Here is a 27,509-nt window from a genome sequence, read left to right as displayed (position 1 = left end):
CCTTTTATCCAGATCCCGTGACCAGTCACGTTTTTGGCGCTTCCTTTGGTCCCTCGTATTCATTTTCCGACGAATCCGATGAAATATCCGAAGAATTTGAACTACCCTCACTTAAATCTTTATTTTGATTAGGCGTGATCACCTCTTCACTCATTGTTGAGCTTTTAAGGTTTCAAGAAAACGGAAGACAAACAACACTTGTTTGAAAATAACTTTCTACTTTAAATCTCGAAAGTTTATATTAATTTAAAACTATTATTTTAACTTTTAACGACTGCTCGTGTGGAAAAACGACGCAACAATGACAAATTTGGCGGCTTGTATTTGTTTTGTCAGTTTAGTTCCAGAAAGGAGTATAGGGGGCGTGGTAGGCGTGAATTAGGAAACGGAAGTGGTAAAATTTAGCGACCTGCAGCGGAAATCAGACGATGTACTCTCATAATGGACTTCGGACGTCAACCGGAACACATAATATATATTACTAATTAAACATTTGTGGATGAAAATTTATAAAAAATATATATAAAAGCACATTTTAATTTGAGTTAAGCGAAAAAGAATTTGGCTACCTAACGAGAGGTTTGTTATTTAAGTTAGGAGACAAAAAATAAACACAGAATTAAAAATATATCACTTTATTAGAATTGAAATAAAAAAAAAAGTGATCAACACTGATTAATCCGTGCGCGTGCGTCGACGGAATGTGAGTCTGCGTGCTTACAATGGAGTAGAAACATTAACATATAACATCGACATAATACTGAGCTAACGGTGTTGGAACAATATGACGTACATTAATAATATAATTTTGTTCTTAAATTATTGAACATATTTAATATATTCTAATTGAATGTCTTTTGTACTAATAATAAAACAATACAAGGCAAGAAATTCTCAAAAAACAGCCTTTAACAATTATATTGACAAAACGTTTTTTATCTGTAGTGCTGACAGATTAAAAAACACATGTTATTGTCATTTCAACATATTTTACTAAATTAATAAAACCGCATGCATAATACCACCCTCAGAGACTTTATAAGGCTAGAAAAAACAACTGTTTGTGACTTGTTAGTGCATAAATTGTTATATAATTACTTTCTACTTTGTTCGAACAATATTACATATTCATGATGCAATAGAACATTTTAAGTTTTAACATTAATTTTAAAAACAATTAATCGATCCGTTTAAGCATCTAGGCGGTTTCAACGCGAAAATATAATTTTAAATTTATAAGTAACATTTAGAATGATAGTTTTATATGACAAACATCTTTAATCTGTAAAAATGAGGACATTTCGACCGAGATAGTATTGTTGTTGCTTTCGCTATAGTTTAGCTGCAGCAAGACGCGGGGTTGGGGTCCTTGCCCGAACGTTTGGTGATGTTGAGACGGGTGAACTCCTCTGCAACCGTCGGATGAATGCCGACCGTGTTCATCAGCTGTTCCATTGTGATGCCGCACCTGGAAACATTATTCAAAGTTACTTTTCCAATTCCTACTAATATTATAAATATAAGAATGTGTTTATAAGTTTTCCTTCTTAAAACATCAAGAGCTTAACATAATTTGTGGGCTCCAGTTATATATAGGCTATTTTTGTGTTAGTGTGTTATATATATTGTTATGATTTTAGTTTCGTTTGTATTATTTATTTATTATAAAATCCACACTATAAAAATAAACCAAAAAAATTAAGCCGAAAAGAAACCTACACGAGTTTAAAGTATATCCAAGCATATTGGTAAAGCCACAATATACTATCTTGTTTAAACGGGTATAACTTTATAAAAACTCACTTGATAGCAGCAGCGAAGCCCTGTATGACCTCGCCAGCGACCGGTCCCACGAAATGTAATCCCAGGATACGCTGAGGAGCTTCCCGTAAAGCCACCGCCTTGAGATAACAATTACGGATGTTCCGTTGCGGGATGAAGAATTCGGTTGGTTTGTAGAACGCGTGGTATATTTCTAGATTATCTGCGCCGTGTCTGGAACGATATCAAATAAGTTAGTCATAATTTTTATGCAATGTTTGAATGGGGGCATTAAGACTTTGAATGTTAAGAGGGATATTTATTATAATAAAACGTATTAATATGTTTAAAAATATCACTCAAAATATTATAGACATAATAAAGAGCAATTTGTAACGTAAAAATGTCAGTATACGTCAAGGGCACGGTCCACTCAATCTTCCTAGACAACAGGCTATTTGACTGATTTTTAAAATTCATTTTATATTATTTAGTAGAGGTTAAGAAACCCAGTACAAGCTTTTTTTTTAAATTCTAGTACATGTTTGCTGAAAAATACCAAATTAAAAATTCCATATTTAAATAGGGCGCGAAAACGCTACTTTGACAATATGGCGCTGCAATGGAGCCGGTGACGTCATTTGCCTGTATTGTAATCTGTGGAACATATAATCCACATACAGTAGGCAAACGAGGTTAACAAACAAGTGACGTCATCATAAACCTGACCAATCGGAAGCGTTTTTTTTTAGCATTAGCAGCCCGTAAATGTCCCACTGCTGGGATAAAGGCCTCCCTCTCCCTTTGAGGAGAAGGTTTGGAGCATATTCCACCACGCTGCTCCAATGCGGGTTGGCGGAATACACATGTGGCAGAATTTCGTTGAAATTAGACACATGCAGGTTTCCTCACGATGTTTTCCTTCACCGCCGAGCACGAGATGAATTATAAATTGGCGAGCCAGAGATGAATTACTGGGCCATCTCAGCTCTCGGTTTTATGTCACGTGACAAATGTTTAAAGAAATGCATTTTTATTTATGGTTTTTTGAATAAATTAATTAATATTTTCAACTTTCGTTACCATTAACCATTTTTAAACTCATAATAAATACTGATTACAATAATTGACACTTTATTTTTCGTATTGTCAAATAGCCTTTTCAATCTGCATCAGCGGCTATATTCTATATATTAGACGACGTAATCGGACGTAGTGTGTCGAACGAAAAGCTATTCCGGTCGCGTGAAAACTGCACTCTATAAGCGATCTAGGTCTGGTGGTTGCAATACAAAGCTTACCGGGAGACGGCCTGCTCCTCGCCGAGGCCGACGCAGCCGTACTCGAGCGGCGTGAACACGGTGGTGGCCACGTTGTCGTAGTCCATGTGCTGCAGCGCGCCCGCGAACAGGCGGCGCGCCAGCAGGCGGCCCGCGTGGATGGCCACGGGCGTCAGCTCGGGCCGCGCCTCCAGCACGTCGCCCACCGCGAACACGTGGCCCACGTTCGTCTGCTCGCCCTCCGCCACGATCTTGCCGCTCTCGGACAGCGACTGTTGCGTGGTCAAATTTAATCATTTTTAATGTTTTAACGACACTTGAATTTGTTTTAATACTAACATTGACTCCAGCCGCCGCTAAGTTGAGTTGCTCCGTGAGCGCGTACCGGCCTGTCGCCAGAAGTACCGTGTCGAAGACGTCTTCGCTCCTGAGAATACAAAAAAAGGGTTGAACATGGGAAGACGTACGTATTTTTTATTGGCCCTGGTGCTTTAAACCAAGACCCCGGCATCTTTTATCCAGCCAATAGACCGACAAGGCAGTCTGTGGTCATACCAATAATACAAATACATAAGTGTGATCATCACAAACATTTACATCACTGCTCGAAGCAACTTTACCATATTAAGCAAGTTACTTAGTTGCTTAAAGAAATACTTTATATGCCCACCCAAAATAATACAAGTGCTTAACTGAGGTTATTTTGTCTATCTCCCTACGCATGAATATTTAATTGAATAGAACTTACTGTTCCTTGGTCTCCGTGTTCAACCAGCGTGCTTTCAACTGCCCAGACTCGAGTTTCTCAACCGATAGCGGCACGCATTTATGGTGGAACTTAACGCCCTTCTCTTCCATCTCGTTGGTGACCATGCTAGCCATCTGCTGGTCGAATCCACGCAACGGTACCGATCGGACAAGAACAGTGGCGGAGTAGCCCAAAGAGTTTAAGAAACCGGCGCATTCTAGACCAATGTCTGTAAATAAAGACAGTTACATTAGAATTAGCAATTGAAAATCTGCTGCACTCGTTATATAAAGCTGGTGGTAGTTTCGAATTTGCAAACATTAAATAAATGTGATTCTTGTATATTTAATAAAGGATTTAGATTTTTGAGATAATTACTTATTCTTGAAGGCTACCCTCAGGAACTACCGAAGCAAAAATTCAAACTATAATAAGACGCCTATTTATTAAGAAAGCCCGTTAGATGCTATAGCAGTACTACTCCGGGGGAGTTATAACTACCCTCAGGTACGGCACATCTTATATAAAAATTATAATGGTTAAGTATCCCGAGTGACGCAGACCTCCAGAACGCAACGCAGGTTAAAACGCGCGCCAGATAGTTAATATTTGTATTAAAAGTTACTTCACGAGACGATTTATCAATCTCGTAATCTATACGCTAATCTTAACCGCTAACAATACCTTGATCGTAACTATTACAACAAATAGAATAATTCAACTAACGTGCAAGTATTGATATCGTTTTAATTTAAAATTGGAAGAAAAAAGATATCTGTTTTTAACGTTAATTCCTTCGAGAAAGAGTAATTTTAAACAGCTAGCCTGTAATTACTTTTTCTATAGTGCAAACAGTTTGAAAATATTGTTGTACTTACATCCAGCTCCAACGACGAGTGTCTTCCCAGGGGGATGGCTCAAACTGAAAATATCGTCGCTGCTGATACAATATTCCCTAGCTCCGGGAATGTCTGGGTAATGAGGTCTTCCTCCCACGGCAATCAAAATGTTCTTTGCTGTCAACTCCTTCTTGGTACCATTCTTTAGCGTGGCAATAATGGTATGGGGGTCTTTGAACTCGCCCAAGCCATTTATATATTCAATTTTCTTTTCCCTAAGATCGACCCTGGTGACCCAGTTGACAGATTTGATGTGATTCTGGACGGATTCAGTTAATGCTGACCAGTTAATTTTCACATTGTTCAATGAAGGCACTTCCCATCCATACGCTACCGCTTCCTGTAATTATATAAAAATATTGGATTGATCTTAAAGCTTATCGAATAATAATAACAAATGAGTCAAAATTTAAGAGTTCCTTCAAAAAATCCAACAGTTATCGTATACACTAATTGTATTATAGCTATCGTCCACTTAGTCAATTAAATTAAAAAAGCCGATCGTATTCGATGGCGAAAAATTGAGCAACACGTTCTTTATTTGAATACAATTCTTTTATTATCCCCTAGGCATGTTTAGTTTCTCATGTTCCAGAATATTCTATAACCAAATGCAAAACCAACATTTATATTCTCGAAAACATATTTGGCCTTTTTATCAATAATTATTCAATCATTCTTTACATAAATATACATATTAAAATACAAGATATAAGTATAAATTTGAATAAAATTTTTATTGCATTATATAATAACAAGTTATTCAGAAAATACAAAAAATTTTGCATAAATGGCTGACTTTATCATTTAGACCGATCTGCTACAAGCAACCTCGAATGTTCAAAGATTAAACTAAGAGAGGTCTATGATTAAAATTACATATACTTTCAAAACAGAATAGTTCTTATCGTAAAAGCGTTCGTATTTATTTAAAATGTTGCAATTTCGTCACATATTAAGAAAAAATATACAATTGTATAAAAATAAGACGAACAATTATTAGGCAGAGTTTTTTAAGCCTAAACTTGTGTTCCCAATGAAATAGTTGACAATATCTGAATTCCACTTTTGGAAATATCCATTTTCTATAACAGACTAACGAATTAAAATTGTAAATAACCTATACTAGAATAGTGAACAAATTGAATAAAAAACAATAACTAAAAAAAAATGTTTATATAATATAAAGTATATTCAGACATAACCGCCAACAACGGCTATTAAAGGAAATAAAAATGTTATTAGGCGATAACATCTTTCAATTTCGTGGTATTACAAATTACAATGGAGGGCGTACCTATCGACGATATATTTTATTGTATTAATTATGTAATATTGAAGATGACATTTGCACAATACACTACGGGTTAAATATATCGGTTGAAATTCAAGAAAAAAATGTAATATAATATTTATCATATTTATATAAAGAATGAAATAAGTGCGTTCTTATAGCGATCTCTCAGAGACAACCTTTAGAGAAAAAATGTGTTTTAAGTGTTTTTTGATCAAAAATCAATATCAATGTCAGAAGGATTACAGATAAATAAAAGTTTGATCTTGAATTGACAACAGACCTAAAGACCTAAGTCGCTCGGCGGCCCGTAAGCCATTGCAATATTGACGATTAGAGTTATTAGTTATATTAACTTAACTTAAAAATCTTTTTAGCATTTTTTTTTATTATATTAATGTTTTAAATATAATATCGCAACAAGTTGGCAATATTTCAACTAAATCGGTTAAGTGAAATTTGTTTTAAATTCAATTTCAAGATTTAATATCCAATTTTACTGTATATAAGTATACACTGTATAGATTAATCCTTGTCTACATAAAATCAATACATCGATATAAAGTTAAAAATTCAGAATCTATAAATTGTTTATGAGTCACAACATCCGTGTTTGTCGGTAGACCGTAGCGTTACAAATTGAACTGTTGTTTGAGCACGTTCAGTAGATACGGTATATGACTACAGAGTCAAGGTTACTATTCTAGTAGAAAAATCAATAACGTTATAATATTTATGCTTTATTAAAAATGCACCCGCTATGTTTCACTAACGACTCAATAGTGAGACGGATAAGCATTCCATTCGATGTACTCAATATAGTTTATAATTGATTCTCGGCGATGAATGGAAATATCGCTAGGAAAGTTCCAAAAGATCCAAATCTTGTTTTTAGTCGAAAATATCCAGAAATCGAGCAGTAGATAGTTATACCCTTTTTTATTAATTAAGTAGGCGGGCATGCAAATGGGTCTCCTCATGGAAAGTGATTACTAGCACCCATAGGTATTGGGACCGTAGAAAATTTTAACAATTCTTGACATGGCCATTACGCCAGCAACTATAATGGAAACTAAGATGTTATGTCAATAGTTATACTGGCTGACTTACCCTTCAAACCTGTTTCATAAATTTAAGGGCTGTTTAGTGTTTTATTTATTCAAACTTAAAATAAGTTAGTATTTTATTAAAGCAGGCATTATAAGTACTTGCGAATCATCAGGTTACAGAATTATATTAAACTGGCTTAGCCTACGGCTTTACCCACGCGAAATTTATAAATCTTCACACCCATTTCACCCCATACATACATTGATTGATTCCATCCTTCAACCTTTTCGTGATAAAAACTAACCTATATCCTCCCCAGGGACCCAAATTATCTCCATAAAAAAATCATCTAAGTCGGTTTAGAGGTCTAAGCGTAAAAAGTAACAGAGGTAACTTTCGCATTTATAATATCAGTAGAGATATAAAGCAACCACAAATATGGTACTACCGAAAATAGATGCTACCGTAGAACCGGCAAGAAACTTAGTAGTTACTATAACATCACTCAATTAGTCTCGGTTCTGAGACAAACTATTGACAAACTCATATGATTTCATAATAATACCAATTTTCAGACGCTACGCTACGTGTTTTGTCTGTTTTACTTTTGTAATTTTCTAAACAATGGATACAAAAAGAAAGAACGCATTGTTCGCTCAATATCGACATTATTGTTCCAGAAAACGTCAAAAATCCAATAAATAGTTTTAAGCATGAAGTTTTGCGAGATAACTGACATCTTAAACATATTAGAATTTAGTGTTTAAATTTTTCGAAATGACTGACTACCGTCGTAAGAGAATTAGGAGCGTTGCCCTACAATCCATTTTGCTTTCCTTGTCACACCGTGCGCTTGACGACAAATTCTGCAAACGCGTATTGACGTGGCCTGTACATATGATAAAGAACTACAATGTACCAAAACTGTATTTTATTATCTATCTAAATTTCAGCGACAGATCGAGTAGACTCAATCCTAATAAAATAGTAAGAACGATTAACTATATCGAATATTTATGCGCATAATCAATAGGTACTTTAAAACATTATACAAATGAGTTTGTATTGTAATCAAGTTTTTCTAAAAAATAAAATGTTAGTACCACAAAATGAATATTTATGGCGGCAAAAACACAAACAGGACTTCACATCAATTTAATATCCAATATTATGTTATGCAACGCCTTCGCAATCTTTGTTATCGTTATCAATGTTATATTATATGAACATCATATTTATAAATATATAAAAATAAAGAGAAACAAGGACGACACAGATAATAAATAGACCAAGAAAAGATACTGGGTAGCATGGCAATGTATTTCTGTATCGGTATCTCTTATTATTTCAATAACATTGTCAACAGACGTGTACGATTGTATCTATAGTAATATAAAAAAATAGTTCTTAGAAGCACTTAAGAACCGTTATTTCATAACTTTAATTACAATAAAGTCAATTCCGCCGGTTCGGGAGACTCGCCCGAGAAGAGGTCGTTTTTCTGTGTGACGATCATACAAATAATTTCAGTTTTATTTTTAATTTGCTAATTATTATTTTTTATGCTACAAAGTCAATATAGAATTATTTTAACGTTCTTTCAGATTTATTGAGCAATAAAACCATCATTAAATAACCTTGGGAAAGGAAGGAAAGGATAATATTTCTATGTATTCTTGGTCCTACGTGAAAATTATTGTGATATTAAATTTCACACGTGGCGTGATTAAGTTGACAAGTCGATTTGCATATTTTAACACTTTTAGCATCTGCACAACTGTTCTATTCGAATTCATCGCAGAATCGAACCTAAACTATATTGGCTACAATTGTCGTGACATTTAATAGCGCATAAATATCATATCGTATAACCGAAGTCAGTTTTACCATTTAAGGAGTATTATACACTACACCGTCTCATACCTTGATGAACGTATCAGGTACGGAAATCCAAAGGCGTGTCATATCGGCACCAGCAAAATGTTCTCGCCTACAAATGTTGATACATTGTGCATGGCACGCGAGGGTGTTGCAGATTCTTCACTTATTTCCGTGAGGGTGGTGACGGCAGTTCCAAAGGTCATGCTCTACCCACTACGGTACGGACGGTACGTTAGGGTTTGTAACTTGTTTCGGAAGAAACCCATTAGAATGACGGCGTTTCTAGGTGAAGAAGCGTTCTAATGGACAAAGACAAGTCTCAATACAAAAACTTTTTTGTCAGACACATTCCTAGTTCGGTCATGGTATGAGACGGTGTGTAGTGTAAGGTAGATAAGAAGTGAGTTTTTATAGAATAGCACAGCTGGATTGTCTAGATCACATGATTAATCAATGCATCGTTAGCGGTTTTCACGGTTGCATAACATTACAAATAAATAGTTTACTATATATAATACAGTATACGATTAATTTCACTATTAATAAAAAAATAACGGTGCCACAAAATATCAAAATATACATGTGTGTACAAAAGGGAACTCAACAAGTCACAGGCTATGGATATAAAAATTTGCAATAATCCATAGATTATACTTGGGCCGATGTATTCATTTGTATATCAAGTTATTTTCAAACGAATTTTAATTCTACAATTAATAAAGATGACTGTTTTGGATTCCCTTGTATGAAAAAAGATCGTCTGTTAATACTTAGACGTCATTACGATTTAAACGACTTTTAAAATCATAATGACCACTAAGGACACTAATAATAAACCTGATCAAGAAGCGGAAGACCTCGATTTGGTTCATAACTATGATGAAGATTACATACATACTTATGTTTAACTACTAGCTACATACATAACATATTATTATAATATATCATTTATTGGCAGTGTACCCGATGGGAAATCCTACCGGAAAAAATATTAAGAAACCCACCGAATTTTTATTAATGTTAAAGTTTTGATAAACTGCATTTTCCGTAACGTAACATCCTTTTTATCTCGGGTTACATTTAAACCAACCCTGTCATGGGATAAATATTTTACAAACCTCTGTATGTGTCTTTAACTCATAAACAAATGCCTAAGGATTTCCATTTTTAAATTCGAAAATAGTGATACGTGATGAGTTTTCAAAAACTTCGCAACAAATGTTACTCCTAAACATATTCCTAATATCTAACATCAGATATCTATCCTTTCTTAATGAACACCGAAGTTCAATGAGATATTATTGTGCAAATATTCTTCCTATTATACCTACTAAGCGTTTTCGAACGTACGTTTTTGTACGTTATATGTAAGTTACAGCTCGTAAATGTCCCACTGCTGGGATAAAGGCCTCCTCTCCTTTGAGGAGAAGGTTTGGAGCATATTCCACCACGCTGCTCCAATGCGGGTTGGCGGAATACACATGTGGCAGAATTTCGTTGAAATTAGACACATGCAGGTTTCCTCACGATGTTTTCCTTCACCGCCGAGCACGAGATGAATTATAAACACAAATTAAGCACATGAAATTTCAGTGGTGCCTGCCTGGGTTTGAACCCGAAATCATCGGTTAAGATGCACGCGTTCTAACCACTGGGCCATATCGACTCTTAAAAAAAAAATGAAAGTTACTCATTTTAAAAATGTATTAAGTACTCAAAATTAACCTAAATTCATACATAATTCGATTTCATATGTGAATTAATTTACAAATGTTTGGTGAGCAATTGATAAGACCATTGTTTTATTGAATATAACAGTATACATTTATGTGATGTCAACCTATTCGTCACGTCACGTCCCACCAAGTACGATTATATAACACGGACCCAGAACTTAATAAGTAAGTGACACAAGGAACTAAACACAAATGTGTTTATAAAGGAAATAAATGATGATTTCCTGACTGACCGACCGATGATCGATTCAGGCCACGGCGACGCAGGACATATAGTGCACAAGTGTGTGCACAAAACACAGATACACTCTATTCCCTCACTATCACAATCCGATTGGATTTCAGGATAACGGGTCTAGGTACGGGAAGGAAACATATGGTACTAATTGTCACACGGAGATTCGCTCTCGTTTTAGGTGTTGGTAGTTAGGTATTTGGCATAAAGTATATACAACTTCGGAGTTCAAGCCTACTTCATACTAAATTTCATCTGATTCTGTTCAGTGGTTTAAGCGTGAAAGACCAACAGACAGAGTTACTTTCGCATTTGTAATATTAGTAATAGACTTAAAATTCAGAAATGCTGGATATTACGTACGATGACGACTACCAACGGGTGTCGCTTACGCTAACCTAACCTAACCAAAATTTGGGTTCAGCCCTATCGCATCGCTGTAGATTTATACAAATCACTACAATTTTCAAGCTAATTATTTTGGGACTTTTCTATTATTTCTAGATGTATAAAAAAATGTATATTTATTTATAATACAAAACTATCCTATAACTAGTTGTCCTAATTTGATATTACTGCACTTAAATCTCACGGTACACTATAACAATTAATTTTTGCATTAGAATAACCAAGTTTAAGTATCTAAAATAATGAAAAATACACTTATTAAATATTTTGAACATACTATCTGCTATTTAGTTAGTAGTATTCAACAATGTAGTATTTGTATTGTTAACCGATGAGTTGTTTATAACATTATATATTTATAATTTTGCAAAATTTAATTGTTGCAAGTCATAGGAAATCTATATACGGACATGTTGTGCAATCAGTATTCAATACAATTGACTCTTGTTATGTAACATATTATATTCCCATACCAATAGATATGACTAACTCCCATACTGTAAAACTATATTTAATTGTGCAATCTTATTTTAGTCCTTATTGTGAACGGAAGAAGATCAAATTTAAAACACAGGTCGTAAATGTCAACGACTCGTTTATGTTTAATAAGAGTAGATATTAAAAAACGTAATAAAAACTTAAACGTAAAAGAACGTGACTAGACATCAAAACATAAAAAAAATACTTTATTTCTATCAACTTGCATATCAAATTATAATGTTATACTTCTTGGCGAAAGATTAGCATTTACGAATTTTATTGGTCTTGCTTGACCTCCTGTGATGATGAAATCTACTGTAACTAATTCATTAGAGGAATAGTCACTAATAAATACGATTTTTATGTTTTTTTTTTTTATAAATATTAATATGATACTATTTGTTATTTGATTGATAAGAAATATTAAAAAAAAGGTTTAATATTTAAAACTACCAACATCGTCCATAACTCCAGAATCAGGAAGGAAATTGTTGAGGGGATATCCAAGGATTGTTCACTTACCAAACCCTACAATGAAAAAAATATTTAGAATGCCAATCATTTCAAAATTTACAATAATCTACCCTTCAATGTGACGAATTGCAACATTATTATTTTAAGTAATGTTAACTTCACAAATAAAAGCCAAACCAAAAAAATAAAAGTAATGTTAACTCAAGTAACAATTATAATGCCTAAATAAAAATATAAGGGACATATTACAATCTCATAAAATATAAACAAAAGTAACAAAATGCAAATGATAAAACATAACAACACTTACGTGTATGCTCTCTCCGAGTAAAGCAGCTTGATGCATTAATTTCTTCGGAATGCACCCAACATTCACACAGGTTCCTCCAAGACCCCATTTTGTGCCTTGAGGTGATGGAGTTACATAATCTAACACTGCAACTTTGGCTCCAAGATTCACTGCCTCTTTAGCACAGGCCAGGCCTCCCGACCCACCACCGATAACAGCCAAATCATAGTCGTAGGTCCCATCTATAAAGTGCAGGTGATACCATCACTAAGTGCATTCACAGAGTTAGTACAGAAATGCCAGTTTAGTCATTCTTTTTATTTGTTTTAGGAATATGTAATGTTATAACCTTTGTTTTAAATTTGGTGACAACACAAATGAGAAATGAATGGTAGTTTTGAGATTTATTTTTATTTCATATGAATTAGTCTAGAATTATGTTTCAAATAATTTACTTTAAAATCATGTTTCTCAATTAGGGAGTCATGTCAAATCAATTTGTTGTATAATCCATTCAAGAATATAATTATGTTCTAATAACCGTAAGTCCTTTTGAAATGAAAAAGTTTTATTAAATTAAGCTGTTTAGTATTGATTTTTTTTCTCAACTCCATTCATGTTTTGTTAATCCCTGTACCAACCCTGTCCATATGAATTAATAGTGCAATGCTGTGTAGGCAAGTTAAAACAAATACCCTCGCAGACAGCACAAATGCCTATTATTTATTCATCATTTACCTTGGTCATTATTAACCAAAGGGGCTACGAACTTGCTTTTACGTCCACAACACATCCATCCACCTAGTGTTGTCACCAAGGAAAAGAATTAAACATTATATACCAACTGTCATTATATGGTTATTAAAAATAGTATTTTTTTCAGGAGCACAATCAATTTTAAACTTTATTTTACTTCCAAAATTTAATGATTAAGAAATAAATTCAATAGGATTTATCAATAAAACAACGAACAAGGTTCAAAGAATATGATTTATCATCGGTGAGGTTATTTGATATTTACGATTCCAAGGTTACATGTTTTAATTGCACCATTAAACTTACTAGCGAGGGAGCGTGCGGTGATCACAAAGAGACTCTCCGTTCCACGAAGAGGTTTCACAAAATTAGTTAATCTTCGGAAATTATTGAGTATTGTCATATTTGACGTATTTCATGTGACAGAGACAAGAAAATCACCCGAAATATTTACACGAATGGGAAGTTAACTTTCTAATGACCGACGCACGTCAAACTTTTAGTAATACACCGCTGGGGTTACTTTGTGTTTCACAATGAAATCTGTCTTAATAACAGGAGCAAATCGCGGTCTGGGACTCGGTATGGTGAAGTACCTAACTAAAAACGACAAGGCCAGGATTATATTCGCGACCTGCCGGAAACCTTCCGAGGTATGAAATAAACCGAACATTTTTACTTACCTATTGGTGCCATTTTCAATTAAAACTTTGTCACTAAATATTCAACACGTTAACACGGTATGGTTACGTCTATTCGACAACGATTCAATTAATATTGTAGACTTGCTGTCGCGTATTTTATAAAGAGATCTTTTGGTAACCGCACGGTGCGAGAAAGAGACAATACAACAGTAACAATTCGCAGGCGGCGTGTGTCGAGGATTGCCCATGACAGATGACGTCACTGTCGACGTATTAATAGAGACGTACGATGACGATGCTAATCCGTAATCGACATCGAGATGTTTCTTTGAGATGTTATGATTTCACAATCATTAAATCTTGTTTTCTTTACAGGAATTAACAAACTTATCTCAAGAACATAAGAATCTACACATTTTAAATCTAGGTAATAATATATAAAATAAAAAAGTTATCTTAGTCAATAGTCATCGTCATTAATTTCATTCGCAAAAAATATAGAAACCAATAATAATTACATAGTGTTCCTCCAACAGATGTTACAAATTTCACAAAAATTGGTGAGATAGCGTCAGAAGTTTCTAAAGTAGTAGGAAGTCAAGGATTAAACGTTTTAATAAACAATGCAGGTGTGACTACTAAATTCACAAAGCTCCAATTAGTAAAAGCAGAGCAGTTATTAGAAAATCTAACTGTCAACACTATTGCACCAATTATGTTGACCAAGGTATTTCACTTTGTCATTTAACTGACTTGACTTTAAATAATAAATCATAAATTTAATTCGTTTTCTGGTACAGAGCCTTCATCCGATTTTAAAACAAGCCGTTGAAGCAAACAGTGATAAGCTGATAGGTGCACAGCGGGCCGTCGTCATAAATATGAGTTCAATTCTTGGATCTATAGCACTGAATGACCAAGGAGGCTTTTATCCCTACAGATGTTCTAAGGTAATTTTTCCACATTATGTAACATTACGCAGATCATATTATATAATAATGTATTAATAGTTATTTTTATGATTATTGTAGATTACAAATCTTATAATTATGTTACCACATATATATATTTATTTATTTAAAGAATACTAGCAATGCCCCAAATTAATTAAGAAATTACTAATATCCCTATTTACCTCCTCCTTTTAAGCTTCTCACTCCTAAGAGTGGGGACGACAATAGTCCAAGGGGTCAGGATCGATCCTGCGACTTTTTACATTTCTAGTCGGCCCGTAAACCTTTGCGCTAATAACGCTTGAATTTGATATTAAGAATTGCAAACATATTTATATAATAACGTTTGATAAATTACAGGCAGCATTAAACGCAGCTACTAAATCAATGAGTATTGATTTAAAAAAGGATCAAATTGTTGTAGCCGCGTTGCATCCAGGTTGGGTAAAAACGGATATGGGTGGTAAAAATGCGCCACTAGATGTCGACACTAGTGTTTCTGGTATTTTTAATACTATAGAAAAACTAAAGGAAGCAGACAGTGGAAAATTTTTACAATATGATGGTACTGAGTTAGCTTGGTAAATATAGATTATAAATTGAAATGACTACCTACTCATATTTGTTGTATATTTCTCATCATAGTCTTGGGTAAAACTTATACTCATCTCATTGCATATTTTTAATTTAAAAGGCTACTTAGGTTAGAGGATATAGGTTTATAACTAACCTTTTTGAATTTTATATGCACTTCTTGAAATTATAAATATTATTGGTCTATATATGCAGTTAATTATTTATTTGATATTTAGTAGGTAATATAATATATTACATATGCTACTAACACTACATACTACGGAATTTCTCAAACAATTATATGATTCAAAAGTTTAAGAAATATACCTAAAAGAAAAACACATTATTCTGTTAAATCGCATCGTTTTATTTCGTAATAGTTCTTTCCGACGCTATTTATTTGCGGTTGAGCGATCATCTATTATATATACTAACATAATAAGTACTATTGTAAAAAATATAAACCATTCCTTACTCCGTCAATATTGTTTTATTTTAATGTTTTGATATTTTTTTATACAAGCATTAGCATTAGCAGCCCGTAAATGTCCCACTGCTGGGATAAAGGCCTCCTCTCCGTTTTGAGGAGAAGGTTTGGAGCATATTCCACCACGCTGCTCCAATGCGGGTTGGCGGAATACACATGTGGCAGAATTTCGTTGAAATTAGACACATGCAGGTTTCCTCACGATGTTTTCCTTCACCGCCGAGCACGAGATGAATTATAAACACAAATTAAGCACATGAAAATTCAGTGGTGCCTGCCTGGGTTTGAACCCGAAATCATCGGTTAAGATGCACGTGTTCTAACCACTGGGCCATCTCGGCTCTCTTTTTATACAAACCGGTTAGGCATTTGATTCCTATCCACCTGATAGTGAGTGGTAGTGGAGTCCAAACGCGAAGACGGCCAGTACAGTAAGAGAGAATGAACTTCACTAGTCGCCTTCACCATGCCGCCCGCAAGATGTCTCTTCACGCCTCGTTTGAAGGAGCCCAGATTATAAGAGGAAGGGAACACGTGTGCTGGTAGAGAATTCCATACTTTGGCGGTACGACAAAGAAAAGCGTTGTCAAATTTATTCGTGCGCGATGGAATTGATGTCACAAACAGGCGGTAACATCGCGAGCCAGCACGCGTAGACGTTGTAAAGGAAAGGGGAGGCAGGAATTGGAGAGAATAATTCCTCAGAGCAATCACCGTAAGCCACACGAGTGTACCCTCTATATATTTTTTTTGATAAATAATCAGAATACAGTCGTTGCATTGCATACCATAGGACTGTTAACTTTGTGAATAATAAATTACTCACACTTACCTTCCCAAGTAGACTTCCCTAACTCTTTAACGGCTGAGATAATTACTTCTGGCTTGCTTGTTTTACCTTTAAAATAAATTATTTTTTTATATACATACTTATTTCAGATAGGTTTATTTTTATTAAGAGATAATAAATTAATCAAATAAAGTTTTAATGAAGTAAGTCAATGCACAATAGCGTAAAATTATATTAATAGCAATAAGTAGGTACATAGATATTGTTGATTTTTTTATGCCAGTAATTTAGTACCTTTAATAATAAATTAACATCAACTTAAATGACGATAAAAGAGTTACTTAATGATTATATAAATCATGACTGCTAAAAGCAAACGCTTGAATACATCAATAAAATATATAGGAATAACGTTTTAGTCACAAAAATAAAGATGATATAAATTTGATCAATTATTTTTGTTACTGCAAAATTGTACGGTCCACAAATTTTCATCCTGACACGCAATGTTGCCGGGCACTGGTTGTCGAATTTTTATTCGAAATAGATTTTGCTCCTGTTCATATAATAGATATACAGATGGCCTATTGGACTCGAAGGCGTGCGCGGCTAGGTTCAGAACTACTAAGCTGAGACTCAAACCAGAACCTAGCGAGTCAGTATGTTCTTGGTGAGTACGGAAGATGGCCTACGATCATTACCGTCCATAGTGCACACGGGGCACTAGCCCAGGGCCCCCATCTTGAGACGGCCCCGAAGAACCAATAATTTCTTTCACACGTTTCTGCTCACGTGGACTGCTATGTATATTTTTGAAATTATCATATTTGTAAGAAATAACTAAAATATTTATCAAAAGGCTAGTGACGATAGTCGATATTAAAAGTAGAAAGCTATAGACGTGCTCTTCGTGAAAGAATTAGATATACTATAGCCATAAGATTGTACAACCAATCAGGTTCCTACGAATTTATGAAAATTACCGCACCGTTTATTTGAAACTATACTCAAGTCCTCGCTATAAGCAAATTATTTGTACATGGTAGTAAATATCTACCAAAAGGGCATAGCTTGAGACAACTCTGCCTATGATACTGAGAATCAAATCATTTTCCATTCTCACGAGTCACGCCCTAACACTTGATTATTAGTAAAAAATGACATAGCTGAATGTGATATGTATTGGTAAAGCCTTCTTGTATAAAGAAATTGATTTTGAAAAATATCTATTTATAATATAATACCTACCAGACATAATAGTAAGTGTTATGTACACGAGACACAAAACTATTTTAGTAAAGGTTAATTATGACAAAATACATCTAGACAGATTAAATTGTAGCACGGCTGCAGGATCCTAGGCAGAAAAATATTTTAAGCGACAAAAACAAAAAAATATAGTGGTTTTTGACTATAACAAATTAATGCTTATTTTCTTCGCTTATGTGGTTGAAATATAAAATTTTAAGCATGTATTGAATTATTTTACTATAAATATAGACTGAGAGCCAGTGTTCCGCAGACTTACAGTATAGTAGTAGCAAACTCCATACTAATACCAGGTATAATGTTTCACCTGCCGTTGGGGAAATGGAGGTTTACTATAATTCCGATCGAGGGTTCCTTTGAGCGTGCCAAGGAGTCGAAAAGCATAAAAATTGACTTTCAAAACATGATCGCAGCACGTTTTTGGCTTTCTCACTGTCACTGCCAGCGAATCAGTATGAATGCATGTGAATATTTCTTTTAAATTTTACGATTAATTACTCTTATTTTAAATCATTATATTATATATAATATTTTATACAGATCAACAAAAGATTTTCACGTACAATTATAATGATTTCGATGTTTGTTTTTTTCTAACAAAACGTACACCTCAAAATTAATATAGAATAAATAAAGTTTGCGCGCCCTGGCTTTGAAATTTTAACAAAGAAAATGAGAAGTGCGCTTAGCGAGAAAATGTTCATTTTTTATATTTATTTTATAACGTTTAGTTTATATAATTTACGTACGTGTGATAAGTTAGTACTAATTTATTAAACATCTGTAATTTGGTCATAAATGAGAAATATGAATAATATCAGAATTGTTTTGATGTATCTCCCTCATATCTTCTAAGGTTCAGCTAGCATTACACTAGCCATTTAAACTAACAAAAAATGTTATTTTTTTGACCATCATTTTATACTTACACTATAAAAACCTTCCTCATACTTTATACATCTACATACATTATATTAGGTACTCTCTCTATTAGTAAAAACTGCATCAAAATTCAATGGATGGTTTAGAATAAAAAAGAGGAGATACAGAGAGAAACAAGAAGCAACTATGTTTAATACTATTTAAAGAATAAACTACCTGCTAAAATTTAGAATATCTAAACCTTAATACGTCACCCATACGTAAGTAAGCTGCAAAAAGTACTGATACTAAATAATAACGAACCAAAAATTGGTAATGATGATCACATTATTTTAAAGTTTATATTACTCACCAAACTTACTGCACATGTGTCTGTGCGGACAAAAAGCATCAAGATCCATTTTATTACTTCCTAGTTTCTAGAGGATTATTAATTAACAAACGTGAAATTTTGACACTGAAAACACATTTACGTTAAAATAGACGGCCAAAAAGTATACAACAGCTAATCAAAATCAAATTATTAATATATCTCGTATTAAATTTAGATCATTAAAAATAATTAATTTATGAGGTATAATCTTAGCTTACTTAAACTAGTGTAATCGTATTATAGAGGTATGTATGAATATCATTTTTAAATAATATTATTTTTTAATAAATGTAATAATTGAAAGCTAGTGAGGTGCGATATTTCGTATATAAATAATACATGTTATTTAAATAATACATGTTTAACAAAAATTTTAGTGCCTGCGAGAAATTGGAGTTTGCATACAAGAGGTGCAAACACCAATTTCTATCTGCACCCTCAAAATCCGGGACAATATAGAAAGTCTTCTTTTATGAAATAGGTGAGCGGACGGACAATTGCGCCACCAGATGGGAAGTGGGACAGTAAGATTACCACCTTACTGTCCCACTTCAGCCACCACAGCCACCACAGCCCATAGACATTGACGCCGTAAGAAATTTAAGCATTCTTTATATCTCCAATGCGCCACCAACCTTTCGAACTAAGTTGTTATATCTCGTCTGTCTGTAGTTACAATGGCTCACTCATCCTTAAAAGCGGAACATAAAATATTGCTGATTGGAGAATATATGATGAGTTGATAAAAATGTCAATGGACTGAGGTTTTAAGTAAAAAAGATAACTGTTAACCAACAACAAACAAGCACCACTGAGTTTTCATGTGATTTATTTGTGTTTATAATTCATCTCGTTCGTTCAACTGTGAAGGAAAACAATGTGTGTTGTTGTTGTTGTTGTTTGCAAGGAAACCCGCATATGACGAAATTATATTCTACCACGGGTATCTTACCCACTGGTGCAGCATCCCAATTTTAGCCTAAGATAGTAAATTAGTACCTACGCTAAATTAAGACTGAGATAGATCGTGGTGGTGTAAGTACTAAGCCTCAGACTTTAAGTTAAATATAAAAGTCTTTACAGGCACATGGATGGAGTCTTACTTAATTTCTTATTTATTTATTCATGTGGTAGGAGACGCAAACTTCGTTATTATAATTGAAGTGTGTGACGCAATATCGCGTCCAAGGTAAAACTAATGGGTTCAATATTTACATTATTTATAGGTATCGATTTTACATATTTAACAATGATATGTTCAATTGTTCATGGCTGTAAAGTAAAGCTACAAGGCAGGAATCAATCAATGAGACAGACATAACAATTTATTTATTTAACTTTACAGACTTTATAATGTCAAAAAATGTAACCCTATTTTTACAATATAATGATTACATTTGTCTATCACTTTATTTCATTATTTAAGAAGTTTAAATTACTTACATTAAATGAATAATTATTAAAATAAATGACCTTAAGATGATTTGTATTTGTAGAGGTTTTCGAACAAAGCTTAATGTTATATGGTTCTAAAAAAAACCCTAAATCAATAGTTATGAAAATTTAATATTCTAAACTAGGTCTATAATTTAATCAGTTTGCTTAGTTGCACTTTATTCCAATGAGTTAAAGTTTATTATTGGAGCAATATGCTATATGATTTCCCCTTAATTTTGGCGCGCTCAATGACCCTCCAATTGTAATCGAGCAAATTGTCTGGTACCCGGCACCAATAAAAACGCATTCGATCCAGAGTAAAATAAAAACAAAACCTCTCAGCTATTTAAAGCCACTATATACTCGTAATTTCATTTTATACGTTCAACTATAGTCTAAAAATAGGGTGTCAAAATAACAATACGATGATGGTATCAAAAATTGGATTTATATTTCTGTTTTGCTGTATAATGTCAGTAACAATTTGCCAGGTTACAGAGTCGGCCGCTCAGCCAGAATCAAGCATAACATGTACTTTTATAACAATGATACATTTTATCAGACCTAATATCCTAACTTACACGAGCTAACTACAAAGATATACAGGTAAAGCTAAATTATCTACAGTCATCAATAAGTTATATACAGATAACAATACAGCATAATTATATACAAATGAATTTCGATTAGACTTATCTGTAACCTGAAAAACTCGGATTTTTCCTGCACTCAGGACAGTACCATTTGCCTTTAGGTGGTACCATAATACCGACACATTCGAAATGAAACCATTCAATAGAACAGCCCTCAGCGTCACAAGCTATCATCTCTGACACCTCGTCGTAAGGGCAACGGCAGTAGCAGTACACACTCTCGCCTTCACGCGCCTGTCGGACGGCCGGTCTCTGGAACGCGTACGGCAAGCTTGAAGTACCGGAATTTAAATAAGTCGGGGGTGGAACAGGTGTTGGATTGGCAACGCTGTTCTGCTGGAAAATTTCTAAGGCCCCTTCATTGCTAGATTCCGAATCGCTTGATTCCATGGACTCAGAATTCATCAAGAATCGTGGAGGTTCCGGATCTGGTATCGGTGCCGTCAACCTTATTGGTTCATTGTAATTAAACATTCTTTGCGGAATGACTGTGGATGGTATCTCTTTTTTAGATTTGTGCGTGACGGGTGAAGGCAAGTCTTCCTTCCTCCATTCTAATTTAGGTGGTAATTGGGGTTTTAAAGCTGCAACAGTTTGTGGCGAATCTTCATCACTAGAATATCCGTAAAATTTATTAGGCACTCGTCTTCTTTTTGATGCCCGTTTACTTTCTGTGGAGGGAGTTCCGCTACTAACACTGGCAGGTGTTAGCGCTGTGACTGCTATGTGAGGCACCTCAGGTAATTGAACTGTATTTGATTGCAATGATATAGTGATTTTATTGGGAATTAAAGGTAGTGGTGTTTCCAGCTCGGATTTTGATATAACATCTTTCGGAATGGTCACCTTTATTGGACCATGTTTACGAGAACTCCTAGATTTCTTTTTCTTTTTGCTTTTCTTTTTACTACTGCTCGTTTTTTCTTTAATTTCAACCTCTTCTTCTTTCACTTCATGTCTTTCAATCTCTTTTGTTTCTTTAACTTCTTTAGCTTCTTCCTCTTTTATTGGTGTATTGGAACGACTTACTTCAGCCGATATAGAACCACCATCAGATGGTGCTACTGATGCTAAAAGCATTAATTGGTTGCGTTTTTCATTATACATTTTATTTGCAATTCTCTGAGGATTTTTATCGTAAAATTCTTCGTCAGTTTCACTTTCTTCAGTCTCGAGATCACTTTCAGCGATAGGGGGCTCAGTTTTCTCAGGAATTAAAACGGGCGTTTCAGACATTCCCATAACATCAACATTTGACCCGTTACTAATTCTTCTATTTTGAAGAGACTTTTTCTGTTGTTTGTTCTTTTTCTTTTCATTGCCAGAGTCATCTGAGGAATCGGAATCAGATGAACTTGACGATGAAGAACCACTACTTGATGAGCAACTACAATTAGAACCGCAAGAACAACTTGAATCACTATCACTGCTACTACTGCTTGATGATGAGAGATCACCATGTCTTTTCTTAGGAGACTTTTTATTTTTCTTTTTATCAGAATTAAAAATATCATCTTCTCCATTTAAATCTGTTGGTATGAGACAATAATCGTGATCAGATTCGCATACATGTTTACGTATTGGTACTAATGGGGGTGTTTTTTCTTTTTGTTTTTCGACTTTAGCTTGATACTTTTTAAAGTTATCCCAAATGTCTAATACCTGTTGCTCACTTGGTTTGTCCTCTTCTATTAGCTCAGATTTTGTTTCAACCTTTGGTGGCATTTCAACATCCGCGGCATTAGACTCAAGTTTTATAATAGACTCGGGTTCTTCTTCTGGCGCCTCATCTTTAGGTTTATCTTGTGATGTTTCATCCTTAGGCTGAGAAACGCCACTATCTGATTCATCACTACTGTCACTTTCAGATAGATTTAGTGCTGGCAAATTTACATCTAATAATAAAGCATCTTTGTCTTTTACTTTCTTTTTTTTACTTTTTTTAGGTGTTTGCTCTGTTTCATTGTCAGTTTTATTTTCGGCAGTTCCAGCTTCTTCTTTTATTTTCTCATCAACAAGATCTATTACAGGTATTGGTTCTTTTACATTATCTGTACTGGGCTCATTTAAAACTGGGGGTTTCTCTTCAGTTAAGTCTTCTGTAATAATTTTTTTTCTGTGTCCGTCTAAATGCTTATTGAGAAGTTTTCTTGAAACAAATTTCTCTGTACAACCCTCTTCAGTACATAAATGTGGAAATTCCTCAGAATGAAATCGTTTATGAACCTTTAAACAAACCGCTCTTGAAAACTGAAGTGTACATTCATCACAAACAAAAACAGCAGGAGGTGTACAGAAATGATAAACATGTGGCCATTTCTTCTGGAGACATTTCTTACATAATACACTTTCTGTTCCATGCTTCCAAAATAAATGATTAGTAATGTCTGGCTTATTTCTATAGGCTATACCACATCTGTAGCATAAATGGTGCAACTTATGTTTCCACACATGATTCGATAGGCGTGCTTGACTTTGGCAAAACTCTAAACATACATCACAAGTGTGGTGTATCTTTCGAAGATGCACCATTAACCTAAATGATGAAGAAATATTATCTACATTACAAAAACAGCATCTAAACTTAATTTCATACTCAGAATCATATGTTCCAGGGCATAAATGACATAATAACTCACTATAACTATAAAAGTTGTTTTTACACATAACACACAGTAATATAGTTTTCTGATGCATTTTTCGGTTATGCAAGTAGAGATCTTTATGAACAGAAGTTTTAAAATAACACTGAAAACATTCGAACATCTGATTATGTTGTACCGTTTCACACTTATCTATACTATCATACGAGTCCAAATTAATATAAATAGAAAACAACTCTTCAGCTCCAGCTTTTACTTTAGCTTTTATGGTTTCAGGCATCAATTCTTCTGCTGTTATACTGTCCACGGTTGCAGAGAATCTATGTTGAGCCACCATATGAAGTGCTAGCTGCTCACAGTTTACTGCAATCTTGCGAACATGATTACAGTAAGTACAGTTTAAAACAGTTGAAGCCAAAAAAACTTTTAAAAGATCTTTTAGAGGATATTTATCAATTGGTCTATCTAAAGTTAGTTCTGTGATTGGAATATCATCTGTTACTGCAGCATCAACTGCTTCTTCAACATTAATATCTTCAGTTGTGTTCTCATCTACCGGCTCTTCTTTTGGCTCAAGATTCATTATGATCTCATTTTTAATTTGTACTTTTTTCTCCTCAAGCTCTTGATCTTCTTTTTTTTCTGTATGCTCATCTACATGTACTGGTGATAAAACAGAGGTGGCAAGATCTGATGATTCTTCTTTACTCTCAAAAGGTTTTGGCTCTGTATCAATATTTTCCATAATATTTAACTTTTCACCAACATCACTATCTGATGAATAATCACTGGATGAATTTTTGTCTAAAAATTCTTTAGGAACTCTCACAGTTAGCTTCGGTACCCTATTCAAAGTATTAACATCTTCTAATTTGTTATCATAAATAGTAGATTTGATTGTATTTTCTGGTTTGAATTCAGGTGTTTTATTTAATGTTTCAATATTATTATTTACAAGAGTTTTTAATGTTGTCTCTTTATTGTTCTCAATAATGGTAGTTTTTACAAATGGACTGTCTGCTTTATCACAAATTGTCATTTTAATTGACGGAGGTTTTATTGCAGTTCCTTGGTCTGGCGGTTTGTCTTTTTCATATCTTTTGGGAGGCCTTCTATTACGTGATGGAGGTTTATTAGCATACTGCTGTCCAATAGTAGGATCTACTGTAGAATTTATAATTACTGGAGAATTAGCATTATTTAAACTTAATTTTAGTTTTATACCACACTCCTTTTCCTTTTCTTGGGGTTGAGGGGGTGGGGGTGAAGGCTCCTTGGGCTTTGATAGTGTGTATTCTGAAATTGGTACATGATGATCAATTGCATCTGGTGAATCACTTTCATCTGACTGTTCTGAAGGTTCATTACCATTAGGCACATAAGTAGTAATAGGTTCTTTATTGTCTGTTAAATGATCAATAGGACTTGATGGAGGTTTAGTACTTGAACTATTTATGCCAAGAGTAGAATCCAAAGTGCTACTAGTATCTTTTGCAGTAGATTCAGAATTCTCAGAACTAATACTTGTATCGCTATTTACAACATCAAAACTATTAATATTCATATCATGTTTTTGAGTTTGTGATGTTATTGTCTCAGGTTTTGGCTCACTCGTCTCTTTTTTATCAATAACTGGTTTTAATACATCTTTTGCAATTGTTGGAGGACCATTTGTGGTAGCTTCATTACCAGTTTTAACAAATTTTGCATTATTAGTTTTTATTAAATTTTTACTTATGAGAACGGGTACAGGTTTCGGTTTAATATTATTACAGTCATGATTAAAATAATCATCTTTTTCACTACATATTTCATCACAGGCACAGCACATTAAATAAAAGGTTCCATTGTACACTTTACAGAATTCATCTTTACTATCGTAATTAAATTCTTGGACATTATGTTTGTTTGTTAAATGTGAAGATAACTTTTCGGCCTTCGAAAACATTCCAAGACAAAAAAGACAAATGTGCCTATTGTGTACTTCTCGCATGTGTAGGAAGAGATTCCAATTTTCGTAATATGTACCACACGCTGAACACAGATATACTTTACGGGTGACTCGGGAAGGTCCACCAGCATTACACTCTGTGTTTGGGGCAGCTTCAGGGCTCAAAGCCGGCTCCTTGGCCTGTGCACGACAAACAAGTTGATGTTCCTTCAACATGGCCAAAGTTTTAAAAGACATTGAACAACACTTTCGACACTTAAACTTCACCATTGGCTGTAAACCTAGGCTTTGAGCATATTCTTTCAGCTGGGTTCCTTTTTCCATTTTACTCTTTTTAAACTGCAATAGCTGACTCTTAGGCACAAGTCGAGGCACCGGTTTATCTTGTTCATTATCCAATACACTGTCCATGTGTGGTGTAACATTGTGGAATTGACTATGGTCTAAGCGCTTTGGAATTAATTTAGGTACCCTTGGTGTATTACTTTTGGGCGCGCTAGCGTCACTAGGTTTTATCACAGACTTTCTTTTTTTGTTTACACTATTGTACGGTACCGAGTTATCCACGAAAGGTCTTTTACCAAGGTGTATTCTAAGCGGATTAATGCGTTTCCTGAACTTCTCTTCCTGTAATGTGTCGGCACTGTGTCGTCGGTGCTCAAACGGCTTGTCGTGAGGACTGGACGGTTCGCCAGCAAAATCATGTCCATTTGCCCTCAATTTACAAGACCGTTCACTATATAAGTTTGTCAATGATGCGGCAGCGATTTTATCGTCTTTAGTGTTGACAATATTACCATCTTCCATAGTTTTCTGAAAAAATAAAACACGTGCTCAGTTTGACTACCGAGAAACAAAAGACATTCAAACAAGAGGAAATCAAAACTGATTCGAATTACGATAGCGACAATAACAATTAATAACATTGACTGTACCTCTGAAGTCGTACGACCAGTACGAGTACAATAGAAGGGATTTGTTTCCATGCATCCGTTTAAATAGAGCACTCCTTACATCAGACCTAATAAGAGGCAGCCGCGGGCTGGTCATTCCCGTAAAATGGCGTCACTTCGCTGAGCGAGGATTGGTGTTATCAGAAGCTTTGCACTTCTTTAGTACCACAAACATCACGATGTTTAAACATTTTATAGCTTTTAAACAACTCATATAACTGATGATAACTCAAATTGACCTTTTCAAACTGTTTATTTCCAAACACACTATCGAAAATCGTAGCGCGTTACGAGAAGCTAATTCATGAACCATAGACTAAGTTTTTCTTTTTTATTTTTTTTTATTTGAGTGATGTATTTAATGCTTTATATCAAAAACACGTGGTTTTGCCCATAGATTAACCGGTATTTCAGCTAGATTGTTATTTATTTTATGTATAAGTGAGAATAGAATTGTATTTAAAAGATATTAGGAAAAAATATTGAAAGCTAATAATTGTATTTTATTACACTTTTCGGTACATCTATAAGGAATTTAAAATATTTTATACGAAACCAAAAGGGAATAATATAAACATACCATATAGCATATTTATTATAACATAATTTTGTGTTATTAATTTTACGATTTTCGTAGTTGAGAAATA

At 34.2% G+C, this 27,509-nt stretch overlaps 3 protein-coding genes across 6 annotated transcripts; 1 reads left to right on the top strand and 2 right to left on the bottom strand.

The window, feature by feature from the left end:
• Positions 1 to 619: 619 nt before the first annotated feature.
• Positions 620 to 14,148, bottom strand: LOC125064514 (thioredoxin reductase 1, mitochondrial). Of its 3 annotated transcripts, XM_047671598.1 has the most exons (9): positions 13,598 to 13,833; positions 13,274 to 13,336; positions 12,557 to 12,777; positions 4,668 to 5,028; positions 3,790 to 4,018; positions 3,381 to 3,468; positions 3,063 to 3,313; positions 1,804 to 1,995; positions 620 to 1,468 (listed from the first exon to the last, which is right to left on the bottom strand). In XM_047671598.1, exons 1-9 carry the CDS (start codon positions 13,692 to 13,694, stop codon positions 1,339 to 1,341), a joined length of 1,632 nt encoding a protein of 543 aa, XP_047527554.1. In that variant the 5' UTR covers positions 13,695 to 13,833; the 3' UTR covers positions 620 to 1,338. The 3 variants fall into 3 exon arrangements, with proteins under 3 accessions (XP_047527554.1, XP_047527556.1, XP_047527555.1); XM_047671600.1 differs by lacking the exons at positions 13,274 to 13,336; positions 13,598 to 13,833 and adding an exon at positions 13,975 to 14,148; XM_047671599.1 differs by lacking the exon at positions 13,274 to 13,336.
• On the top strand, positions 13,682 to 15,939 carry LOC125064515 (C-factor). Of its 2 annotated transcripts, none has more exons than XM_047671604.1 (5): positions 13,682 to 13,944; positions 14,311 to 14,362; positions 14,565 to 14,662; positions 14,736 to 14,885; positions 15,249 to 15,939. In XM_047671604.1, the coding sequence occupies exons 1-5, from the start codon at positions 13,828 to 13,830 to the stop codon at positions 15,471 to 15,473; spliced, it is 642 nt and encodes a 213-aa protein (XP_047527560.1). In that variant the 5' UTR covers positions 13,682 to 13,827; the 3' UTR covers positions 15,474 to 15,939. The 2 variants fall into 2 exon arrangements, with proteins under 2 accessions (XP_047527560.1, XP_047527557.1); XM_047671601.1 differs by having other exon boundaries at positions 13,687 to 13,944; positions 14,472 to 14,662.
• A 4,901-nt stretch (positions 15,940 to 20,840) lies between these two features.
• Positions 20,841 to 27,176, bottom strand: LOC125064477. The gene is made up of 2 exons (XM_047671541.1): positions 26,845 to 27,176; positions 20,841 to 26,722 (listed from the first exon to the last, which is right to left on the bottom strand). Exons 1-2 carry the CDS (start codon positions 26,893 to 26,895, stop codon positions 21,395 to 21,397), a joined length of 5,379 nt encoding a protein of 1,792 aa, XP_047527497.1. The 5' UTR covers positions 26,896 to 27,176; the 3' UTR covers positions 20,841 to 21,394.
• Positions 27,177 to 27,509: the final 333 nt, after the last annotated feature.

The sequence above is a fragment of the Vanessa atalanta genome, chromosome 6, assembly GCF_905147765.1.
Source record: "Vanessa atalanta chromosome 6, ilVanAtal1.2, whole genome shotgun sequence".
Taxonomy (NCBI): domain Eukaryota; kingdom Metazoa; phylum Arthropoda; class Insecta; order Lepidoptera; family Nymphalidae; genus Vanessa; species Vanessa atalanta.
The sequence above is the reverse complement of the archived record's forward strand: the minus strand, read 5'-3'. Positions and strand labels throughout refer to the sequence as shown.